Raw genomic sequence first — 23490 nt, forward strand, 5'->3', positions numbered from 1 at the left:
AGGGGGTAGCATGATGAGACCTGAATGTTTAAAAATCGGCAATAATTACAGTTGCTGTGCAGACCGAGGTTCTGCCAGGTGGAGTGGCAGGGGAAGAAGTCCTGAGATTATTTCAGTTACTCTAGGAGGAAAATGATGCTGACCTGACCGTGGGTGAAGGCACAGGAAAGAAGAAGCATCAACAGAACGTGCAGTGAGTGAGAAGGATCACAGGCCTGTGGCTCAGGGTATACACTCACTTTCATGTCCTTTTAATGCAAAACATACTTCTGAGATGCACAGCACTGTAACATATCTCTGGCTCTAGAGCAGAACTGACAAGGTGTGCATATATCACTACTCTATACACAGACAGGCTTTCTGGTAACATTTACACTGCGGTCCTACCTTTACACCCCACGTCGAGAGGTTCTACTTGCAATGTGGAATTCGTGGAGTAAAGCACGTCGCCATCCTCAGAAACAGTCTCAGACGATTGAGTTAAGTCATCGAGGTCGTTCACGTAATCAATTTGTTCTTTGACCTACATGTAAATAATACTGTTTCACAATGTCCTTAAAATATGTATAAAATATACAAAGTGTACAGAGGTGATAAATCTCTGTATCAAACCAGACATTTCTTAATAGAAGAGATTTGTGTGCCTACCATGCTCCTCCATCCATGGGATTCTCCAGGCAAGAATACTGGAGTGGGTTGCCATGCCTTCCTTCCCAACTCAGGGATCAAACCCAGGTCTCCCACTGCAGGCCGATTCTTTACCACTCAGCCACAATGAGATACCACCTCACACCAGTCAGAATGGCCATCATCAAAAAGTCTACAAACAATGAATGGTGGAGAGGGTGTGGAGGCTGCTGGTGGGAAGGTAAATTGATACAACCACTATGGAAGATGGTATGCAGATTCCTTCAGAAACTGGAATAAAACCACCATATGACCCAACAGCAATCCCACTCCCAGGAGTATACCCTGAGGAAACCAAAATGGAAAAGACACATCCACTCTGATTTTCATTGCAGTGCTATTTATGATAGCTAGAACATGGAATCAACTTAGATGGCCATTGACAGATGAATGGATGAAGATGTGGTGGTACATATATACAAAGGAACATTACTCAGCTGTAAAAAGGAACGCATTTGAGTCAGTTCTAATGAGGTGGATGAACCTAGAGTCTATTATACATAGTGAGGTAAGTCAGAAATATCATATACTAATGCATATGTATGGAATCTAGAAAGATAGTACTGATGAATTTATCTGCAGGGCAGCAATGGAGAAACAGACAGAGAAAAGACTTATAGGCACGGGGGAAGGGGAAGAGGGGAGAGGGTGAGATGGATGGAAAGAATAACATGGAAACTTACAATTTCATCTGTAAAACAGATAGCCAATGGGAATTTGCTCTATCACTCTGGGAACTCAAGAGGGGCTCTGCAACAATCTAGAAGGATGGGATGGCGAGGGAGATGGAGGGGGGTTTGGGAGGGAGCGGATGTGGGTGTACCTATGGCTGATTCTTGTTGATGTATGACAGAAAACAACAAAATTCTGGGAAGCAATTATCCTTAGTTAAGAATAAATGAATTTTTTACAACCCTATTTGAACATTCACAAGGTGGACTGTTTCTTTCCCTGTAAACAGTACACTGACGACTCTAATTTCCTATCTATGTCTTCTGGAATGGCAGGTAAAGATGAAAGGAATGATCTAGACATTAAAAAAAAAAAGGAGTAAAACGATGATTATCCACGTTGAAGGTTTAAAAGTTTTCAAATACATTTAGGATGATCAAGCAGGACTCAATAATCACACCGGGAAAGGAAGAACAAACTAAAAAAATCAAGTAACCACAATGACTAACTTTCTGATATGGAAGAATTTACATGTTAGTTTCACAGGTATAACAAAGAATTGACATGGTAATTTAACATCTATAAACACTGAAATTAAAAAAGTTTCTTAAAAATAACATGGGGGGTGGTCCTAAGATGGCAGAGGCACAGTACAGGGAGACCACTTTCTCCCTCACAAATTCATCGAAAGATCATTTGAATGCTGAGCAAACTCCAGAAAACAACTTCTGAATGCTGGCAGAGAACATCAGGCACCCAGAAAGTCAGCCCATTGTCTTCGAAAGGAGGTAGGACAAAATATAAAAGATAAAAAGAGAGACAAAAGAGGTAGGGATAGAGATCCATCCCAGGAAGGGAGTCTTAAAAGAGGAGAAGTTTCCAAACACCAGGAAACACTCTCACCGGCGGGTCTGTGGGGAGATTTGGAATGTCAGAGGGCAACGTAACCAGGAGGAAAAATAAATAAATAAATAAATAAACCCCACAGATTAGGTGCCTAACGGCAACTCCCAGTGCTCGCATCCACCACCAGCAGGAGGGGCTGCATTGCTTATGTTGAGGACCAGGCCTGAATGCCCTGAGGGCAATCTGAGGGAACTAACATGAGATAGCAACCTAAACTGTAGGACAGCCAGAGAGAGAGAAAGAGAACTATCCCGCAAAAAGCCCTAAACTAAGGCACTGCCAGGTCCGCTCACAGAACAAAGGACTGAGTGAATACCAGAGGAGAGCTAGCCCACTGCAGACCGGCTCATCCCTCGCCGGAGGGAGGGAGGCAGGAGGCGGGCAGCCAGAGCTGGAAAGGGGCAAACTCGGCCCCAGAGAGGCATCCTTTACCAAACTGCAAGCACGCACCGTCACTAACCAAAACTTCTTGGGATTCTGAATGGTTGACATCCGCCGGGAGGGTCGCAGCCAGAGATCAGCTCCCCAGAAGAGACACACGGCACACCAGAGATGGCCACGCCCACTGCCACCCAGGAAACTCAGTGGCTGGGACCGGGGAGGTTGTAAGACGCAGCCCCCACCTGGGGAGATGACGCTCACCAAGCATCTGGTCACCTGAGCTGCTCAGACCTGCGAGGGGCACAAAACACAGGCCCAACCGAGTCTGCACCTTTGTGGAGTACACGAGAACCTGAACCTGAGCGGCCTAGACCTGGGAAGTGCACACAATCCAGGGCCCGCCTCAGACAGTTCCCCGGCAGAGCAACCTAGAGCCTGAGAAGTGTAGACTGGGAAAGCGCACACGCCATGAGCGGGGGCAAACCCAGTGTGGCCTAGACACTGTGCGCACTCCCCACACACGCCGGTGATATTTGTTCGCAGGGTTCCTCTGTCCCCAAAGCAGAACTGAACAAGTGAGCCTAAATAAGTAACCACCTTCGCCCCTTGTGTCTGGACATTAGATAATTGAAGAGACCTGCAAACAGAAAAAGCTAAAACAAACAGAGGGAACCACTTTGGAAATGACAGGTGCAACAGATTAAAACCCTGAAGTTAGCAGCGACTATGTTGGAAGGGGCCAATAGACCTTGAGAGGTATAAGCTGGATCAAGGAACTATGTGAAACTGGACTGACCCCACACTGCCCGCAACAGCTCCAGAGAAATTCCTAGATCTATTTGTGCTATTATCAGGTTTTAAATATTTTTTTTTATTTTTAAGTCCTCTATTACTCCTTTAATTTTCATTTTTACAATCTACTGTTACCTTGCCAAAAAAAAAAAAGACCCTATTTGAAAAGCAAACTTCATATATATATATTTTATAATTTTCTGTGACTTTGCTTTCTTTTTTTAATATTGTGTTTTTGAGAGTCTAACCTCTACTCTAGATTTTTAATCTTTGCTTTTTGGCATTTGTTATCAATTTTGTACCTTTAAGCCCTCAATCTTCAGTACCCATTTTCACTTGGGAGTGTGATTACTGGCTTGATTGCTCTCTCCCCCTTTTGACTCTCCTTTGTCTCCACCAGGTCACCCCTATCTCCGCCCTCTCCTTTCTCTTTTCTACCCAACTCTGTGAATCTCTGTGTGTGTTCTGGGCTGTGCAGAACACTTAGGGAACTGATTAGTGGCTGGATCTGTCTCTCTCCTTTTGATTCCCCCTTTTATCCTCCTGGCCACCTCTGTCTCCTTCCTCCCTCTTCTCTTCTCTGTGCAACTCCGTGAACCTCTCTGAGGGGTCCAGACTGTGGAGAGCACATAGGGAAGTGATTACTGGCTAGCTTGCTCTCTCCCCTTTTGATTCCCCCTCTTCTCCTCCTGGTCACTTCTATCTCTCTCCTCCCTCTTCTCTTCTCCATGGAACTCTGTGAACCTCTCTGGGGATCCCTCAGTGTGGAGAAACTTTTCGTCATTAACCTAGACATTTTATCATCAGTGCTGTATAGATGGAGAAGTCTTGAGGCTACTGTAAGAATAAGACTGAAAACCAGAGGCAGGAGGCTTAAGTCCAAAACCTGAGAACACCAGAGAACCCCTGACTCCTGGCAACATTAATCCAAAAGCCTCATCCAAAAGCCTCCATACCTACACTGAAACCAAGCACCACCCAAGAGCCAACAAGTTCCAGAGCCAAACACAGCACGCAAATTCTCCAGCAACACAGGAACATATCCCTGAGCTTCAATATACAGGCTGTCCAAAGGCACACCAAACACATAGACATCTCAAAACTCACTACTGGACACTTCATTGCACTTCAGAGAGAAGAGATCCAGCTCCCCCCCACCCACCAGAACACCGACGCAAGCTTCCTGAACCAGGAAACCTTGACAAGCCACCTGTCCAACCCCACCCACAGTGAGGAACCTCCACAATAAAGAGGAACCACAAACTGCCAGAATACAGAAAGGCCACCCCAAACACAGCAATCTAAACAAGATGAAAAGGCAGAGAAATACTGAGCAGGTAAGGGAACAGGATAAATGCCCACCAAACCAAACAAAAGAGGAGGAGACAGGGAAGTACCTGAAAAAGAATTCCAAAGAATGATAGTGAAAATGATCCAAAATCTTGAAAACAAAACGGAGTTACAGATAAATAGCCTGGAGACAAGGATTGAGAAGATGCAAGAAATGTTTAACAAGAACCTAGAAGAAATACAAAAGAGTCAGTCAATAATGAATAATGCAATAAATGAGATCAAAAACACTCTGGAGGGAACCAACAGTAGAATAGCAGAGGCAGAAGATAGGGTAAGTGAGGGAGAAGATAGAATGGTAGAAATAAATGAGGCAGAGAGAAAAAAAAAATAACTGAAAGAAATGAGGACAACTTCAGGGACCTCTGGGACAATGTTAAACACTCCAACATTCGAATCATAGGAGTCCCAGAAGACGAAGACAAAAAGAAAGACCATGAGAAAATACTTGAGGAGACAATAATTGAAAACTTCCCTAAAATGGGGAAGGAAATAGTCACCAAAGCCCAAGAGGCCCAGAGGGTCCCAAACAGGATAAATCCAAGGCAAAACACCCCAAGATACAAATTAATCAAATTAACAAAGATCAAACACAAAGAACAAATATTGAAAGCAGCAAGGGAAAAACAACAAATAACACACAAAGCGATCCCCATAAGGATAACAGCTGATCTTTCAATAGGAACTCTTCAGGCCAGAAGGGAATGGCAGGACACACTTAAAGTGCTGAAAGAGAAAAACCTACAAGCCAGATTACTGTACCCAGCAAGGATCTCATTCAAATATGAAGGAGAAATCAAAAGCTTTACAGACAAGTAAAAGCTGAGAGAATTCAGCACCACCAAACCAGCTCTTCAACATATGCTAGAGGATCTTCTCTAGACAGGAAACACAGAAAGGGTGTATAAGCTCAAACCCAAAACAACAAAGTAAATGACAACAGGATCATACTTATCAATAATTACCTTAAATGTAAATGGGTTGAATGCCCCAACCAAAAGACAAAGACTGGCTGAATGGATACAAAAACAAGACCACTACATATGTTGTCTACAAAAGACCCACCACCTCAAAACAAGGGACACATACAGACTGAAAGTGACGGGCTGGAAAAAGATATTCCACGCAGACAGAGACCAAAAGAAAGCAGGAGTAGCAATACTCATATCAGATAAAATAGTCTTTCAAATAAAGGCTGTGAAAAGAGACAAAGGTGGACACTACATAATGATCAAAGGATCAATCCAGGAAGAAGACATAACAATTATAAATATATATGCACCCAACAGAGGAGCACCACAATATGTAAGGCAAATGCTAACAAGTATGAAAGGGGAAATTAACAATAACACAATAATAGTAGGAGACTTTAATACCTGCACTCACATCTATGGATATTTCAACTAAACAGAAAATTAACAAGGAAACACAAACTTTAAATGACACAATGGACCAGCTAGACCCAACTGATATCTATAGGACATTTCACCCCAAAACAATGAATTTCACCTTTCTCTCAAGTGCACATGGAACCTTCTCCAGGACAAATCACGTCCTGGGTCATATATCTAGCCTTGGTAAATTTTAAAAAGCTGAAATCATTCCAAGCATCTTTTCTGACCACAATGCAGAAAGATTAGAGGTCCATTAAAGGAGAAAATCTATTAAAAATGCCAACGAATGGAGGCTGAACAACACGCTCCTGAAAAACCAATAAATCACAGAAGAAATCAAAAAAGAAATAAAAATATGCATAGACATGAATGAAAACAAAAACACAACAATCTAAACCTTATGGGACCCAGTAAAAGCAATGCTAAGGGGAAGGTTCATAGCAATACAGGCTTACCTCAAGAAACAAGAAAAAAGTCAAATAAATTACCTAACTCTACACCTAAAGCAACTAGAAAAGGAAGAAATGAAGAACCCATGGGTTAGTAGAAGGAAATAAATCTTAAAAATCCAGGCAGAAATAAATGCAAAAGAAACAAAAGAGACCATAGCAGAAATCAACAGAGCTAAAAGCTGGTTCTTTGAGAAGATTTTAAAAAAAAAATTGACAAACCATTAGTCACAGTCCTCAAGAAACAAAGGGAGAAAAATCAAATCAACAAAATTAGAAATGAAAATGGAGAGATCACAAAAGACAATACAGAAATACAACGGATCATAGGAGGCGACGATCAGCAACTATATGCCAATAAAATGGACAACTTGGAAGAAATGAACAAATTCGTAGAAAAGTATCTTTCCCAAACTAAACCAGGAAGAAATAGAAAATCATACCAGACCCATCACAAGCACGGGAATCGAAACTGTAATCAGAACTCTTCCAGCAAACAAAAGCCCAGGACCAGATGACTTCACAGCTGAATTCTACCAAAAATTTAGAGAAGTGCTAACACCTATCCTACTCAAACTCTTCCAGAAAACTGCAGAAGAACGTAAACTTCCAAACTCATTCTATGAGGCCACCATCACCCTCATACAAAAACCTGACAAAGATGCCACAGGAAAAGAAAACTACAGGCCAATATCATTGAGGAACGTAGATGCGAAAATCCTTAACAAAATTCTAGCAAACAGAATCCAACAACATGTTAAAAAGATCATACATCATGGCCAAGTGGGCTTTAACCCAGGGATGCAAGGATTCTTCAATATCCACAAATCAACCAATGTAATACACTACATTAACAAATTGAAAGATAAAAACCATATGAATATCTCAACAGATGCAGAGAAAGACATTGACAAAATTCAACATCCATTTATGATTAAAAAAAAAAAAACCTCCAGAAATCAGGAATAGAAGGAACATACCTCAACACAATAAAAGTTATATATGACAAACCCATAGGAAACATTATCCTCAATGGTGAGAAATTGAAAGCATTTCGCCTAAAGTTAGGAACAAGACAAGGGTGCCCACTCTCACCACTACTATTCAACATACTTTTGGAAGTGTTGGCCACAGCAATCAGAGCAGAAAAAGAAATAAAAGGAATTCAGATAGGAAAAGAGGAAGTAAAACTCTCACTGTTTGCAGATGACATGATCTTCTACATAGAAAACCCTAAAGACTCTACCAGAAAATTCCTAGAGCTAACCAATGCATAAAGTAAAGTTGCAGGATATAAAATTAACACTCAGAAATCCCTTGCATTCCTATATACTAAGAATAAGGAAACAGAGAAATTAAGGAAACAATTCCATTCACCATTGCAACGAAAAGAATAAAATACTTAGGAATATACCTACCTAAAGAAACAAAAGACCTATATATAGAAAACAATAAAACACTGCTGAAAGAAATCAGAGAGGACACAAATAGATGGAGAAATATACCATGTTCATGGACTTAAAGAATCAATATAGTGAAAATGAGCACACTAGTCAAAGCAATCTATAGATTCAATGCAATCCCTATCAAGCTACCAACGGTATTTTTCACAGAACTAGAACAAACAATATCACGATTTGTATGCAAATACAAGAAACCTCGAATAGCCAAAGCAATCTTGAGAAAGAAGAATGGAACTGGAGGAGTCAACCTGCCTGACTTCAGGCTATACCACAAAGCTACAGTCATCAAGACAGTATGGTACTGGCACAGAGACAGAATAGATGAATGGAACAAACTAGAAAGCCCAGAGATAAAACCCTTGTACCTATGGACACCTTATCGATGACAAAGGAGGCAAGAATATACAATGGAGAAAAGACAATCTCTTTAACAAGTGGTGCTGGGAAAACTGGTCAATCACTTGTAAAAGAATCAAACTACAACACTTTCTAACACCATACACATACATAAACATAAATAAACTCAAAACGGCTTTAAGATCTAAACGTTAAGACCAGAAACTATAAAACTCCTAGAGAAAAACATAGGCAAAACACTCTGACATAAATCATGGCAGGATCCTCTATGCCCCACCTCCCAGAGTAATGAAAATAAAAGCAAAAATAAACAAATGGGACCTAATTAAACTTAAAAGCTTCTGCACAACGAAGGAAACTATACGCAAGGTGAAAAGACAGCCTTCAGAATGGGAGAAAATGAGAGCGAATGAAGCAACTGACAAAGAATTAATCTCAAAAATATACAAGCAGCTCTTGCAGCTCAATTCCAGAAAAATAAACGACCCAATCAGAAAATGGGCCAAAGAAATAAACAGACATTTCTCCAAAGAAGACATACAGATGGCTAACAAACACATGAAAAGATGCTCAACATCACTCATTATCAGAGAAACACAAATCAAAACCACAATGAGGTACCATCTTACTCCAGTCAGAATGGCTACAAACAGTAAATGCTGGAGGGAGTGTGGAGAAAAGGGAACTTTCTTACACTGTTGGTGGGAATGCAAACTAGTACGGCCACTATGGAGAACACTGTGGAGATTCCTTAAAAATATGGAAATAGAACTGCCATATGACCCAGCAATCCCACTCCTGGGCATACACACCGAGGAAACCAGAAGTGAAAGAGACACGTGTACCCCAGTGTTCATCGCCGCATTGCTTACAATAGCCAGGACGTGGAAGCAACCTAGATGTTCATCAGCAGACGAATGGATAAGAAAGCTGTGGTATATATATACACAATGGAATATTACACAGCCATTAAAAAGAATGCATTTGAATCAGTTCTAATGCGGTGGATGAAACTGGAGCCTATTATACAGAGTGCAGTTAAGTCAGAAAGAAAAAAACACCAACTCAGTAATATTAACACATACACAGGGAATTTAGAAAGATGGTAATGATGACCCTATATGTGAGACAGAAAAAAAGACACAGACGTATAGAACAGTCTTTTGGACTCTATGGGAGAAGGCGAGGGTGGGATGATTTGAGAGAACAGCACTGGAACATACATATTATCATATGTGAAACAGATTGCCAGTCCAGGTTGGATGCATGAGACAGGGTGCTCAGGGCTGGTACACTGGGATGACCCTGAGGGATGGGATGGGGAGGGAGTTGGGAGGGGGGTTCAGGATGGGGAACACATTGTACATTCATGGCTGATTCATGTCAACGTATGGCAAAACCACTACAATATTATAAAGTAATTAGCCTCCAGTTAAAATAAAAGATAAATAAATAAAAATAGCAAGGAATGCACATGTTGCCAGAGATATTTTTAAAAGAAAAAATATCCTCCATAGATAATTTTATAAACTCTGGTGGTATTTTTTCTTTCCTTATGATTTTATAATAACAAGTAGTCTAAATAAGAAAAAAGCATAAGTCATGATTTCATTCACTTAATGTATGTAATTATTTGCTGACATTCAGAAAAAAGAAATCAGAATTTCTGCAGAGGAAAAAATACAGTTAGTTCTCCAGTTTTTCTTTCAGATTGTTGCAGCTGAAAATTTTCTCATTTAATGAAAAGAAATTAAGAATTTCATTTATAAAATTATAAATTATAATTTTAGTAAAAAGGATAGATAGAATGCTTATTTATTTCCTCTTTATTTTCAGAAAGATCTAAAACACCCACCAAGGTTATAGCAAACAGTTTAAGATAAATTAGGTGAGTACATTTAAGTATATAGTGTCAGACACGAATGAGCGACTGAACTGAACTGAAGTTAGAAACCACAAGAAACAGAAGGGCCAAAAATTCTTAATTCATAATACATCTCCTAAGGCCTAAAACAGGGCCCATCTTGAATTCTCATTAAACGAAAGCTCTGCTAGGTTAAATAGAAGACATTGCTTCATTAATTTCAAAGTGAGATTTTTTTTTCTTTAAAGAGAAATCACTTCAAATTTAAATGGACTTCCAGAGGGAACTATATTAAAAAAACATATATACATACACAAGTATAAACAAATCACGTTACTGTACACCCGAAACTTACACGGCATTTTAAACTGACTACACTTCAATCGAAGGAAAAAGCAAGAACCACCACCACCGTCGAAAACAACCACCAAAAACAATAAGGAACACATTTTCTTTCAGTTCTTCATAAAAATCAGCTATATGCCATTCAAAAGAGTCTGAGCATTGTTTTTTCATGACCTCACTTTCTCTTCTTAAGCTGAATTTGAAATAATGTCTCGCAGAATTATACCATAGAGTTCCTGGTCTGACTTACCCCCACTATTTCTGTTGTGTGTGTAAAATAATCTGTCTCATCTTCACCCTCATTCCATCTTATATTCATCTTGTCCTTCATAAAGGAATTCTTCCCCTTCATCCTCCTCCCCATCTTCATATTCATCTAATTGTTTTTCCTAAGTGCTTTGTAATTCAGTACTTTCATAATGGTATACTTAGTATGCCAATATTTATAAACCTGAATCATGCACATGTATGGCTCTAATAAGAGCCATCACACCATTTTGTACCATGACTTTGAGGGCTTCTGTTTCTGTGGTGGGATCCTTTTTGTCTTCATAAGGATCAGGGGAATGGTATGTGAACAAGTACAGGGAAAGAAGAGTTACAAACAGAACCACTTACCTTTGTAAGACCAAGGCCTGCTACAGACTTGAGAAGTTTGGGAACAGGCTCAGGTGATGGGAAGGCAGGCTGACAGATGCCCTCAAACCAGGGTGATGGTTTGGGAAATGTTTCAACCACATCTTCAATGTTACTATCAGAATTATTGTCCTCAGAGAAAGTGGTACTCTCTGGTCTCAAAATGCCACACTTTGCTTCTACTACAGTGAAAACAGGAGAGAGTACATGAGAACATGTGTCCTTTCAAATCAGGGAATAACACCAGAAGGACAGTCTTCGAATAACTTACTGTTTCTGTTGGATTGCTGAGAAGGCTTCATGAGCTTTGTCAACTTTGGTTTCACGACATGCTGGAGAAGAAAATAAGAGCTTGAAGAATATAACAAGTATCAACCTGAATAAATTTATAACATCCTCCACTCCTCTATGATCTAACACAAAGAGCACAGGTTCTGGAGTCATTCAGATGTGAATTCAAATCCCAGTTCTGCCACTGACTGACCTGCTCATGGGGAGAGGATTATGACAGATGACATCAGAAGCCCCGGATGTTCCTCTCCTTACCCCTAATTGACAGCTATACAAATACGATGACACCCACTAGATTACTTTCTCTACCAAAATGTTCGAGAGTAATAATTTATCCCCAGGAGTTCAGAGCACTACTGAAAAACTAAGACATTTAAATTAATTGCTATATTTTGAAATCTGCTTCCATGATTAATATAAACATGAATTATCACCTGGGAAGGGAAATATGAAAGTTTAGGTTTTAGCAGAACCTTATTTAGATGGGCTAGAACTGTAAACAGGAGAAGCTACTTCTATTCTGTTTGTCAAACAGCTAGAGATATAAAACAGGGGGAAAAAAAATCAGCTGCTTCTATGAAACAGGGAAAAAGCAAGGTTAAACCCGTAGGGCAATGATCATGAATGAAAGCCACAAACACTCTAAATAGACAGCCATAAGCAAACATGTGCACAGTAGGGGAAGAGAGAGATGGACTGAAAGAACAGACACTGAAGAAATTTGTTCTGTGAGGAAAAGTTAACAGTAAATATTTTAAAAAAGAAATTAAAAAGGTAGAGGAGAAAGAAGAAAGGAAAAGGTGAGACACTCTTAGTCAAGAACAAACTTCACGGGGGAAAAAAAAGGTATAATAAGGTATGCGGAGAAACACATATATTTAGAGTTTATATACAATAGATCAGCAGTAATATATCAGTATTCTTAAGGATATACTATGAGCAAAGCCTCTTTTTCGTATGATTTTATTAATCTAATTATATGCATCTACACTGTTCTTCAAATTCTATGAAAATATCAACATCAGTTCAGGTCAGTTGCTCAGCTGTGTGCGACTCTTTGCGATCCCATGGACAGCAGCACACCAGGCTTCCCTGTCCATCACCATATTCCCAGAGGTTTTACAAACTCATGTCCATTGAGTCGGTGCTGCCATCCAACCGGCTCATCCTCTGCCGTCCCCTTCTCCTCCCGCCTTCAAACTTTCCCAGAATTGGTATTTTCCAATGAGTCGGTTCTTCACATTAGATGGCCAAAGTATTGGAGGTTCAGCTTTCTGAATGTTGAGCTGTAAGTCAACTTTTTCACTCTCCTCTTTCACTTTCATCAAGAGGCTCTTTAGTTCTTTAATTTCTGCCACCATGGTGGTGTCATCTGTGTATCTGAGGTTATTGATATTTCTTTTGGTTATCTTGATTCCAGCTTGTGCTTCATCCAGCCCAGCATTTCGTATGATGTACTCGGCATGTAAGTTAAATAAGCAGGGTGGCAATTTACATCCTTGATGTACTCCTTTCCCGATTTGGAACCATTCTATAGCTCCATATCCAGTTCTAACTGTTGCTTCTTGTCCTGTATAAAGATTTCTTAGGAGGCAGGTCAGCTGGTCTGGTATTCCCATGACTTGAAGAAGTTTCTACACTTTGTTGTGATCCACAGAGTCAAATGGTTTGGCACACTCAATAAAGGATAAGTAGATGCATTTCTGGAACTCACTTGCTTTTTTTATGATCCAGAGGATGTTGACAATTTGATCTCCGGATCCTCTGCCTTTTCTAAATCCAGCTTGAAGATATGAAGTTCATGGTTCATGTAATCTTGAAGCCTGGCTTGGAGAATTTTGAGCATTACTTTCCTAGTGTGTGAGATGAGTGCAACTATGTGGTAGTTTGAATATTCTTTGGCATTGCCTTCCTTTGGGACTGGAAGGAAAACTGAACATTTCCAGTCCCGTGGCCACTGCTGAATTTTCAGATTTGCTGGCATATTGAGTAGAGCACTTTCACAGCATCATCTTTTAGGATTTCAAAGAGCTCAACTGCAATTCCATCACCTCCACTAGCTTTGTTTGCAGTGATGCTTCGTAAGGCCCACTTGACTTCGCATTCCAGAATGTTTGGCTCTAGGTGAGTGATCACACCATCCTGGTTATCTGGGTCATGAAGACCTTTTTTGTAGAGTTCTGTGTACTCTTATACACCTCATCTTAATGTATTCCGCTTCTGTTAGGTCCATACCATTTCGACCTTTATGGTGCCCATCTTTGCATGAAACGTTCCCATGGTATCTCTAATTTTCTTGAAGAGATCTCTAGTCTTTCCCATTCCATTGTTTCCTCTATTTCTTTGCGTTCATCCCTGAGAGAGGCTTTCTTATCTCTCCTTGCTATTCTTTGGAACTCTGCATTCAAATGGGTATATCTTTCCTTTTCTCCTTTGCCTTTTGCTTCTCTTCTATTCTCAGTTATTTGGAAGGCCGCCTCAGACAACCATTTTGCCGTTTTGCATTTCTTTCTCTCCAGGATGATCTTGATCACTGCTTCCTGTACAATGTCATGAATCTCCATCCATAGTTCTTCAGGCACTCTGTTTATCAGATCTGATCTCTTGAATCGATTTGCCACTTGCAGTGTCTAATCATAAGAGTAAATACTACATGAAACTAAATTCAGAGCATGAAAACAAATTTCACAACAGAACACTTTACCTTGGTTTTAAAATCTAAGACTTCATTGTTTGATGGAGGCCCTAAATCAACGCCAGGTTCGTTGGGAAACCTTTAAAGCAGAAACATACAATAAAAATGAGTGAGCTCATTACTTGAACAAAAGAAAAAAAAAAAAGTGAAAGTCTCTCTATATATTAAATAAACTTTCTTGACATGAATTAAATTTGGCCTGTTTTAAAACAGCTTTTTTTTTTTTAATTTTTAAAAAATTTTTTGATGTGGACCACTTTTAAAGTCTTTACTGAATTAGTGCCAATGGTGCTTCTATTTTATGTTTTGGCTGTCTGACCCCAAGGCATGTGAGATCTTTAGCTTCCCTGACTGAGTATCGAACCCACACTGCCTACACTGGAAGATGCCTTCGTAACCATCTTAACCATTGCACCCCCAGGGAAGTCTCCAAAAAAGTTTTTCATTACCTATTTCTGCTTCCTTGTCTCCCAATCTATGAAATATCTAGTTAACACTCATTCTTAGTTTCCATAACAGAGAGTGACAGCCAATATATCGGCAGAGCCTAAAAATAATTTGTTTTCACCAAAAGTTCTAACAGCTGAACTGAAAATCCAATTGATGGACTGAAATAACTCTTGCTTGCCCAAACTGGAATAAACCTGATGACTTAAAACAAAGCGGAAGAATAGGCTTTGCCTTCTCCATTGTCTGTTCAAGGCTCAGAGACGAATCTGAGTTGGTCCAAAAGGGGAGTCTTGGTCCATCAGCAGAGATACCACTTATTGAGATGGCACCACTTCGCTCCTTTACTCGAAGAGGGAGTACGGGGAGTTTCCCCACAACGTCGAAACTTAAAATGTACACAAGTCAAAGGACTAATTTATATCTTTAACTTATATGCTACACGGGTACTTCTCAGTCTCTGCCGAGGGCCATGGGAGTGGACGTGGGAGCCACGAAGGCCAGCTGTCAAGTCACAGGTCAACTCATTTTAACCAGGGTCAATTCATTAACCTCCTGAAACCACAGTTGCCTAATTAAGTACAAGTAGGACACGGCTACTTTACAAAGCTGCTGTGGTGACTCTATGAGGTCACAAATGTTAAGCACATAATGCAGTGTCTAACCCAGAGTAGAACACTCAACAAACATTAGTTTCTCTTATTCCATGTTCCCTTAGTTAAACATATAATTTAAAACATCCATAAAATCTTACCTCCTTGAAGAGTCCTCTTCAGAACTCTCATCCGCTATTAAAGAAAAATCAAGACACATTTTAAATCAACAGAAGAAAAATACAGAATATTAAAACCTCAAGACTGATGCTTTGTTTAAAAGTGTTCCTTTCAAACCACACCTGGAGGCCACACTAGAGGAAGGGAACAGTGGTTGTACTATTCTCATAGGCTCACCTAAGAATGCCTAAGAACCACTCCTCCCCTTTATAGTCATCAAATGCAAAACAAAAAAACAAAGAAAGAACTGCTGTTTACAATGACCATAATCCTAACCAAACTCCAGGAGACTGACAGACAATGATACTATACCAGTAACAGAATCAGTACTATAAGCTGACAATAGCACACGTAAATAGCACAGTATTTCTGGACTTCCATTGCCTGGAGCACTGAACAGAGACTAGAGGTGTCTTGCTGGGACATGACAACTCCTCTGGCTCTTCAGTTCAGAATGAAAACACCCTATCACAGGGAAGCTTGGTCCACAGGCACTGAACTTCAGAGTGTGGTAAAGCATAGGAAACAAAGTCGTCTCTTCCTGGCCCTCTTTCCAAAGGCAAGAGAAGTATGAAAGAAGTACTCATTCCAGGCTTAGAAAGGATTATCTCTTGAAAGGGAGGTGGGGGAGGGCAAACGGGTAAAGGGCATCAACTTGGTGCTGAGAGTGGGGACTATTCTTGTAGACTTGTAGTGGTGAGACTGCAGTAGGTTACACAGAAGTTGAACTTTTAAAAAAATTTCCATATATATATACACATACACAGACACACACACACACACACACACACACAGACACTAATATGTCTAAAAAGAATCTCTTGAGACTGTCTCCTTCTATTGCTCAAGCGTATCTGGACCACATAGAGCAGGATGGTTCAAAGAGTGCTGTGTACTAGTGAGGGCTATCATTATATCAATCCGTCCCATTATATGGCAAATGTTTACAGAAATCATGCTTTTTCAGCTTGGAAGGCATATGTCATCACATCCTAAGCTGACGAACAAGGGGAGGGAGGGAAGAATGGAGGGAGCCACGGACTCTGGTTCTGCTAAACAACATTTCCCAGGGGTTGTCATGATCTGATGCTGGAGGGATGACTCACATGCAGTGACTCCACGGGGAAAGGAGCACTGCAAGCTTGAGTCTGGAGAGCAGGGGCAGTGAATTTTAACTGTTTTCACTCTGTGACATCAGAACAATGCTTAGGACACAAAAGACACTTGAAAGTTATCTGTTTAGTGAAAAAATGAGCAAATAAAAAGCATGTTTTCTTTGAAAATTTTGTTTAGAAAAATACAGAAATTAACCAGAGAAAACTCTATGCTATTCTGAGCGTACTGAAGACCAAGACACTCTCATCTCTGTATCTCCTCTGACTAATGTACTAAACCAACCTACAGTTCTTTGATAGATGTTTTTGTTGTTCGGTCACCAAGTCCTGTCTGACTCTTGTGGCCCCATGGACTACAGCTCACCAGGCTCTTCTGTCCATGGAATTTCCCAGGCAAGCGTACTGGAGTGCGTTGCCGTTTCCCTTTCCAGCGAATCTTCCCAACACAGGGATCAAACCATATCTCCTGCATTGGCAGGTGGATTCTTTACTACTGAGCCACCTGGGAAGCCCCCTTTGATTAGACAGAGGTCTACTCAGTCAAAGGTAACCTCGGATACCCTGTACAACGTGCTAGATGCCACATGCAATGGACCTAATGCTGTTTTTGTTAATGCAAAGTGTTTCTGTGCTTTTATTAGACCCTGCAGAGTCCCAAGTCCATCTATTTGGAGATCTATTATGATAATTTTTTAACTGATGGCAAGAAAGCATCTTGTTCTTGCAAAACTATACTGTCATGACAATTGGCCAACACACAAAAGAAAACATCTGGTCCTAATGAAGTCAATCTGTCTCACTCTCTTTGGATCTGGAAGGAATGAAGTTGGTAAGCTACACCTGCTTGGTACAAAAATAGGCAAAATAACTGGTTCTCAACCAGGCATTGCTTTTCTGCCTTCGGTACTATTGGTAAGTATTTTTCAGAAATAATCTCTCACTACTATGCTGCACACTGGCTCAGCTTTGCAGTTCTTATTGTTTATCATTTCTTATCCTACCAGGAAGGGATTATTCAGGTTCCCAGTTTTAATGATGGTAACTATTTTAGTGAGACTAATCACTACACAGTAACTACTAATTATTCATTCACTAAATGCAATCCATTTCTATAAATGAAAGTTCACTTTCATAAGAAGTCCAATCTGCTATGACTATAGATGAAATATACATCATACTCACTTAATTTTTTTTTTCTGATTTACACAAAGATCTAATATAGGACTTTAGGGGCCATATTAAATAGATGGATTTCTTTTCAGACAATACTGTCTTTGATGTTAAATCACCTACAATTAACTTCTTAATCACTTCTGAATACTAGAGTATTAAGAAAGTAATTTAAAAAATAAAATACATATGCAATTTATGCTAATCTTTCATAGTTCTTTCATTATTGAAACTTCTTCACTCCTACTTTATCTATGGTAGAATCACCAAAAGTAATTTGGTATCAGATGACGTACCTGGGTTGCTCTTTTCAGGAGAAGTTTTAGGTTTCTTTTCTTTATATTCAGAAATCAGATGGCGAAAGCTATGTATTAAAAATGTGATACGTAATATTTTAACACTGATATGAAAAACAACTACCAAATTCTTGGATCATTTCAGACAATGTCAGAGATAATATCAAAACGTCAATTGTCCCATACATTTCAAGTTTCTAAGTTCTATATGCTTTTATTTAGCATGCAGTAAAGGAGAAAGTAAAGGTATACTGTCACCCTGCTTATTTAACCTCTATGCAGAGTACATCATGAGAAATGCTGAGCTGGATGAAGCACAAGCTGGAATCAAGGTTGCTGAGAGAAACATCAATAACCTCAGATATGCAGATGACACCAGCCTTATGGCAGAAAGTGAAGAAGTACTAAAGAGCCTCTTGAGGAAAGTGAGACAGGAGAGTGAAAAAGTTGCCTTAAAACTCAACATTCAGAAAACTAAGATCATGGCATCCGGTCACATGACTTCATGGCAAATAGATGGGAAAACAGTGGAAAGAGTGGCTGACTTTGTTTTCTTGGGGGCTCCAAAATCACTGCAGATGGTGATTGCAGTCATGAAATTAAAAGATGCTTACTCCTTGGAAGGAAAGTTATGACCAACCTAGACAGTATATTAAAAAGCAGAGACATTACTTTGCCAACAAAGGTCCGTCTAGTCAAGGCTATGGCTCTTCCAGTGGTCATGTATGGATGTGAGAGTTCGACTGTAAAGAACAGCATCGAAACATGTATATTATCAAGTGTGAAACAGATCGCCAGTCCAGGTTGGATGCATGAGACAAGTGCTCGGGGCTGGTACACTGGGATGACCCAGAGGGATGGGATGGGGAGGGAGGTGGGAGGGGGGTTCAGGATGGGGAACACGTGTAAATCCATGGCTGATTCATGTCAATGTATGGCAGAAACCACTACAATATTTTATAGTAATTAGCCTCCAACGAATAAAAATAAATGAAAAAAGAAAGAAAGAAAGAAAGCTGAGCACCGAAGAATTGATGCTTTTGAACCATGGTGTTGGAGAAGACTCTTGAGAGTCCCTTGGACTGCAAGGAGATCCAACCAGTGCATCCTAGAGGAAATCAGTCCAGGGTGTTCATTGGAAGGACTGATGTTGAAGCTGAAACCCCAATATTTTGGCCACCTGATGCGAAGAGCTGACTCATCTGATAAGACCCTGATGTTGGGAAAGATTGAAGGCAGGAGGAGAACGGGATGACAGAGGATGAGATGGCCGGATGGCATACCGATTCAATGGACATGAGTTTGGGTAAACTCCGGGAAGTTGATGATGGACAGGGAGGCCTGGTGTGCTGTGGTTCATGGGGTCCCAAACAGTCAGACACAACTGAGTGACTGAACTGAACTGAAAGGAGAAAGAAAAGGAAGATGAAGTAGTCATGAACTCGGGGTGTGCAGAGCTCCAATAATTAACTAGATTTAGCTTGGCATACAGAAAATCTCTCGAGCTTGCAAATCCTAGCTCTATAACCAACTGCTCTTTGTTCCTGGAGGAGTTGCTTCTCTTCAGTTCAAAGTCTTCCTCTACACAACTTGGATCTTACTGCCTGATTTCACAAGAGGACTGACAGGATTTAAAGAGAAAATAGACCCCCAAAATGCGTGTACAAACAGTCAAAGAATGGAATAATTTGTGCTTGAACTACTTTGGAATTCCAAGTAAAACCCAATGTGTGTTTCTTCATACATTTAACATTCAAGTGCTGCATGAAACTGTTATGAATTCTGGTGATTAGCTGTTCTTCGTGATCTATAATTTAGGGAATCTCAGCTCTTATATAATGTGTACCTAAATTTATTTATAACATAGGAACTCACTACATGAGAGAACATAATAATCCCCCATTATTACTGCAACTAATTACACCAAGAACAGAAAACTAATCACAATCAAGACCTGGCCTGGACCGCTACTCTTCCTCCTCTACCTACTCAAACTCTGAGCCAGCAGATCTTTCCGACAATGATGTTTAATCTCCATGTTCCTCTCCAATTCACTTGGAAGACATATCCCTACTCTTACAGTGGATACTGGCAAGTTCTAGACAGGGCTTACCTCTCTGAATTCTTACTTGAGATTCTTACTTAATTGAACTATCTTACTTGAGATTTAGGGATTTCTGCTGAATGAGTTCCTTATGGGGCAGATTCTGAAAACATTTAAGGCAGAGGCAGATAGGAATCCATTGGAAGATTTTCTTTATTATAGGAAACAGATCCCATATGGGGCCAAGCATAATTAGGGAATCTCGGGCAAGCTGGCACCCAGTACTCTGGGAAGGATGACAGGGAACCTGAGGAAAGGTGCCCCCACACCTTCAAGACAGAAAGCTGCCTTGAGATTCAAGGCTAGATACAAAGGAAATAGGGAAGTCTGCTCAATCCCTGCAGGAGCACTTGACCCTCGCTGACAGCCTAAAATGGTCCCCACTGACATCTGCTAGCAGAAAAGATAAATAAGAGCCTCAACAGCACCTCATCATGAAGATCTAGGCTTACACGTGGGCTCCACATAAGGTCTCTGAGTGAGGGGGAAGCTAGGAGGCCCAGCTGCCCGAACTGGGTGCTGGTGCTTTGTTTGCAACTGTGACTGAGCGACAAGCTTACGTATGAGAACAAAGGTGCTCTCACTCTGAAGTCGACGTGTGCGTCACCTTAGAGGCTGGGGACCTGGACCCACGGGGGCGGCCTGGGAGCAAAGGTCAATCGTGAGCCCACTGCACGATGAGTTTCTTTGTTTTTCCTTTTAAAATGTTTTATTATAGGTCCTTATAGAGCCACATCCAGACTCCAGATCCAGCTGCCAAGCAGACCCCGTCAAGCCCAGCTGGGGCAGCAGTGCTGCAGCAGCAGAATCAAGGCAAGCAACAGGGTGATGGGAAAGCACTCTTTCCTCCCCTCCAAGTGACTTGTGGAAGAGGACTGTCTCGTTCATCTTAGGGAATCCGCCGGGTTCTTGGAAAATTCAAGGGGAAGCGTATAGAGAGGCAAGTCCTCGAGGGAAAACACAGGATTTGCCGCTGAACTAAATATATCAAGACCCAAAGAACCAGTTAGAAATATCACAACTGTGACACTGTTCATGCCCCATACCGAGAGGTCACACTTGGAATGAAATGGCTAATGTCAAGCTTTCTAAGGATCAAGGTCGACATGTCCTGAGATAAAGCACCCCAAACCCACAGCCAAGAGAAACTAACTGGCCTTTGCTTGGCTTTCAGCTCTTGAGGGGGAACATTTCACCACCATTCTCCAAACTGCCTACACCAAACTGCAACTCTCACTGGTCACGTAACAAGTAACAGTTAAAATTATATTTGGCTGTAGTTTAGTGAGAACTGGCATTTTAATGTGAACACTTACATATTAAAACTACTAACAGCAGCATATTCTTCTGCGGTCCATCCACAAACATCTTCAGATAAGATGTCAACCCCTTGCTGAAGAAGAAGTCTGACTATTTCTGGTGATTCATGCTTGATAGCAAGCATTAGGGCTGTTCTAAAACAACAGAGAGATGACTTCAGCCTCAGGAAGTTGAGTCAATTTACTTAAACAGTGAATCTGATATGCTTTACCAAGTGAACGCCTTGCCCTTCCATGAAGAATTGACCATTTACAGGCTCAAGGGTTAATCTTTGTAAATCACCTCCAAGGCTAAAATGAAGGGACGGAAAAGAAGCCTCCTGTCCCATTGGGATGCCAGGTAGCAGCACTTACTATTTCAAAAGTCCCTGATGGGGACTTCCCCGGTGGGCCAGGGAAAAGACTCCAGGCTCCCAATGCAGGGGGCCCAGGTTCCATCCCTGGTCAGGGAACTTGATCCCATGTGCTGCAACTAAGCGTTCCCACAACTAGGACCCCACGCAGCCAAATAAATAAATAAATAAATGTATTTTTAGAATACTAATAAAGTCCTTAGTGGACAAGAAACGATGCTGAGGTCACTTATCTGAGGCAGGTAAGTGAACTATTTAAGGGATGAATTCCCCATTTTCTCCTTAGTCTGATATATTTGGCTTCAAAGTCAGCTAGAGGTTGGATTAAGAAAAGGCTACTTGCAGGTTTAAATCAAAAATATTGATAATAATGGGAATAAAAGTAGTCATGGTGGCAGTTAATGATGTGGACAAGCATGTGCTAGGCACTGAAAATGAAATACTATATATGAAATCTTTCTCACACACAGGCACATTTGAAAGATGCCCTACTATTTGTCTTGCGTATCAGGAAACTTATTTGTTGATGACAAGTAACCCTAATCAGTAGGAAACCTAGGAATTGAACCTAGTCTGAATCTAAAGCTCATCATTTTCATCTGTATCATCCACCTCTGACTTGGCTTTGTTAAAGGAACTGTTTATCCAATCAAATCTATCTTTCTTCCTTCTACCTGCATTAAAAATGAGAATATCAAAATGTACTAAAATGAGAAATGATAAAAATTCATGAGCCCACAGGATCTGGTGACAGTGAGTAATAATCACCTTTTTGTGGCTGTTGTTATTTAGTTGCTATGTTGTGTCTGACTCTTTTGCAACCTAATAACATCAGCGTTCTTCAAAGAAAGTAATTTAAAGCAATGAGTTATCCAAAAGATGAAATCGAGTCTTTTAGGTTTACTATCCATCTTTTAAAAGTATATACATACAAAGTAGAGGTTAAAGAATTTAAAGAATTAAGAAACTCGATACTGTCATGAGTTAAACTAAAAACCAGAATCCATATTTCATAAAGTCAATAAAACTAATTTGAAATCCCTCAGCTATTCCAAGATCGACAAAACAAACAAAAAACAGGTTGCATATGACATCAGTCAATATTATAAAGGAATATGAATCCTGCTATATATTCTTGCTATATAGTGTTCATGATTCCCAGTGAGAATAATTGATTTTCTACCTATGTGATGATGTGTTGATCACAAATGAATCCTCTTATTCATTTAATCTTGATATTACCATCCTAGAACAGCACTGAGGGTTTTAAAAAGAAAAAGAACAATGGTACCGTTTCATCTTGTCAACCGCACGTACACTTGCTTCTTTGTCTATTAAAAACTCCACCATTTCTCCTCTCCTTTCATGTACAGCAAGTAACACTGGTGTGAGGCCATCCTGTAAAACAGGGAAAACCATTTCTAATGTACACAGTTAACCTATTTCTAAGCTGACATTAAAATCGTGCAATAGATTCTCGCAACTTAAAAATACAATGCAGAAAGTAAATGAAAAAGTGGCCCTCCTCCTCATCGCCCTGTGCACCTTCTTCCTCTTTAACATGCTCCTCCTCTGGGCCTTCCCTGGTGGTCCAGTGGCTAAGAGTCAAGCTCCCAATGCAGGGGGTGCCG

The 23490-nt window shown here is 40.4% G+C and overlaps 1 protein-coding gene across 1 annotated transcript in view; it reads right to left on the reverse strand.

The window, feature by feature from the left end:
- LOC136155284 (POTE ankyrin domain family member A-like) overlaps window positions 1–23490 on the reverse strand; it is a 52097-nt gene that overhangs the window by 5692 nt on the left and 22915 nt on the right. Inside the window, exons 5-12 of the mRNA XM_065917112.1 lie at window positions 23151–23257; window positions 21504–21641; window positions 18084–18151; window positions 15484–15517; window positions 14292–14361; window positions 11568–11628; window positions 11279–11478; window positions 388–523 (exon numbers count right to left, since the gene is read on the reverse strand). Of these exons, the coding sequence (XP_065773184.1) occupies window positions 388–523; window positions 11279–11478; window positions 11568–11628; window positions 14292–14361; window positions 15484–15517; window positions 18084–18151; window positions 21504–21641; window positions 23151–23257 (814 nt within the window). The remainder of the gene's footprint in view (window positions 1–387; window positions 524–11278; window positions 11479–11567; window positions 11629–14291; window positions 14362–15483; window positions 15518–18083; window positions 18152–21503; window positions 21642–23150; window positions 23258–23490) is intronic.

This window comes from Muntiacus reevesi, unplaced genomic scaffold (genome assembly GCF_963930625.1).
Source record: "Muntiacus reevesi unplaced genomic scaffold, mMunRee1.1 SCAFFOLD_155, whole genome shotgun sequence".
Classification (NCBI taxonomy): Eukaryota; Metazoa; Chordata; class Mammalia; order Artiodactyla; family Cervidae; genus Muntiacus; species Muntiacus reevesi.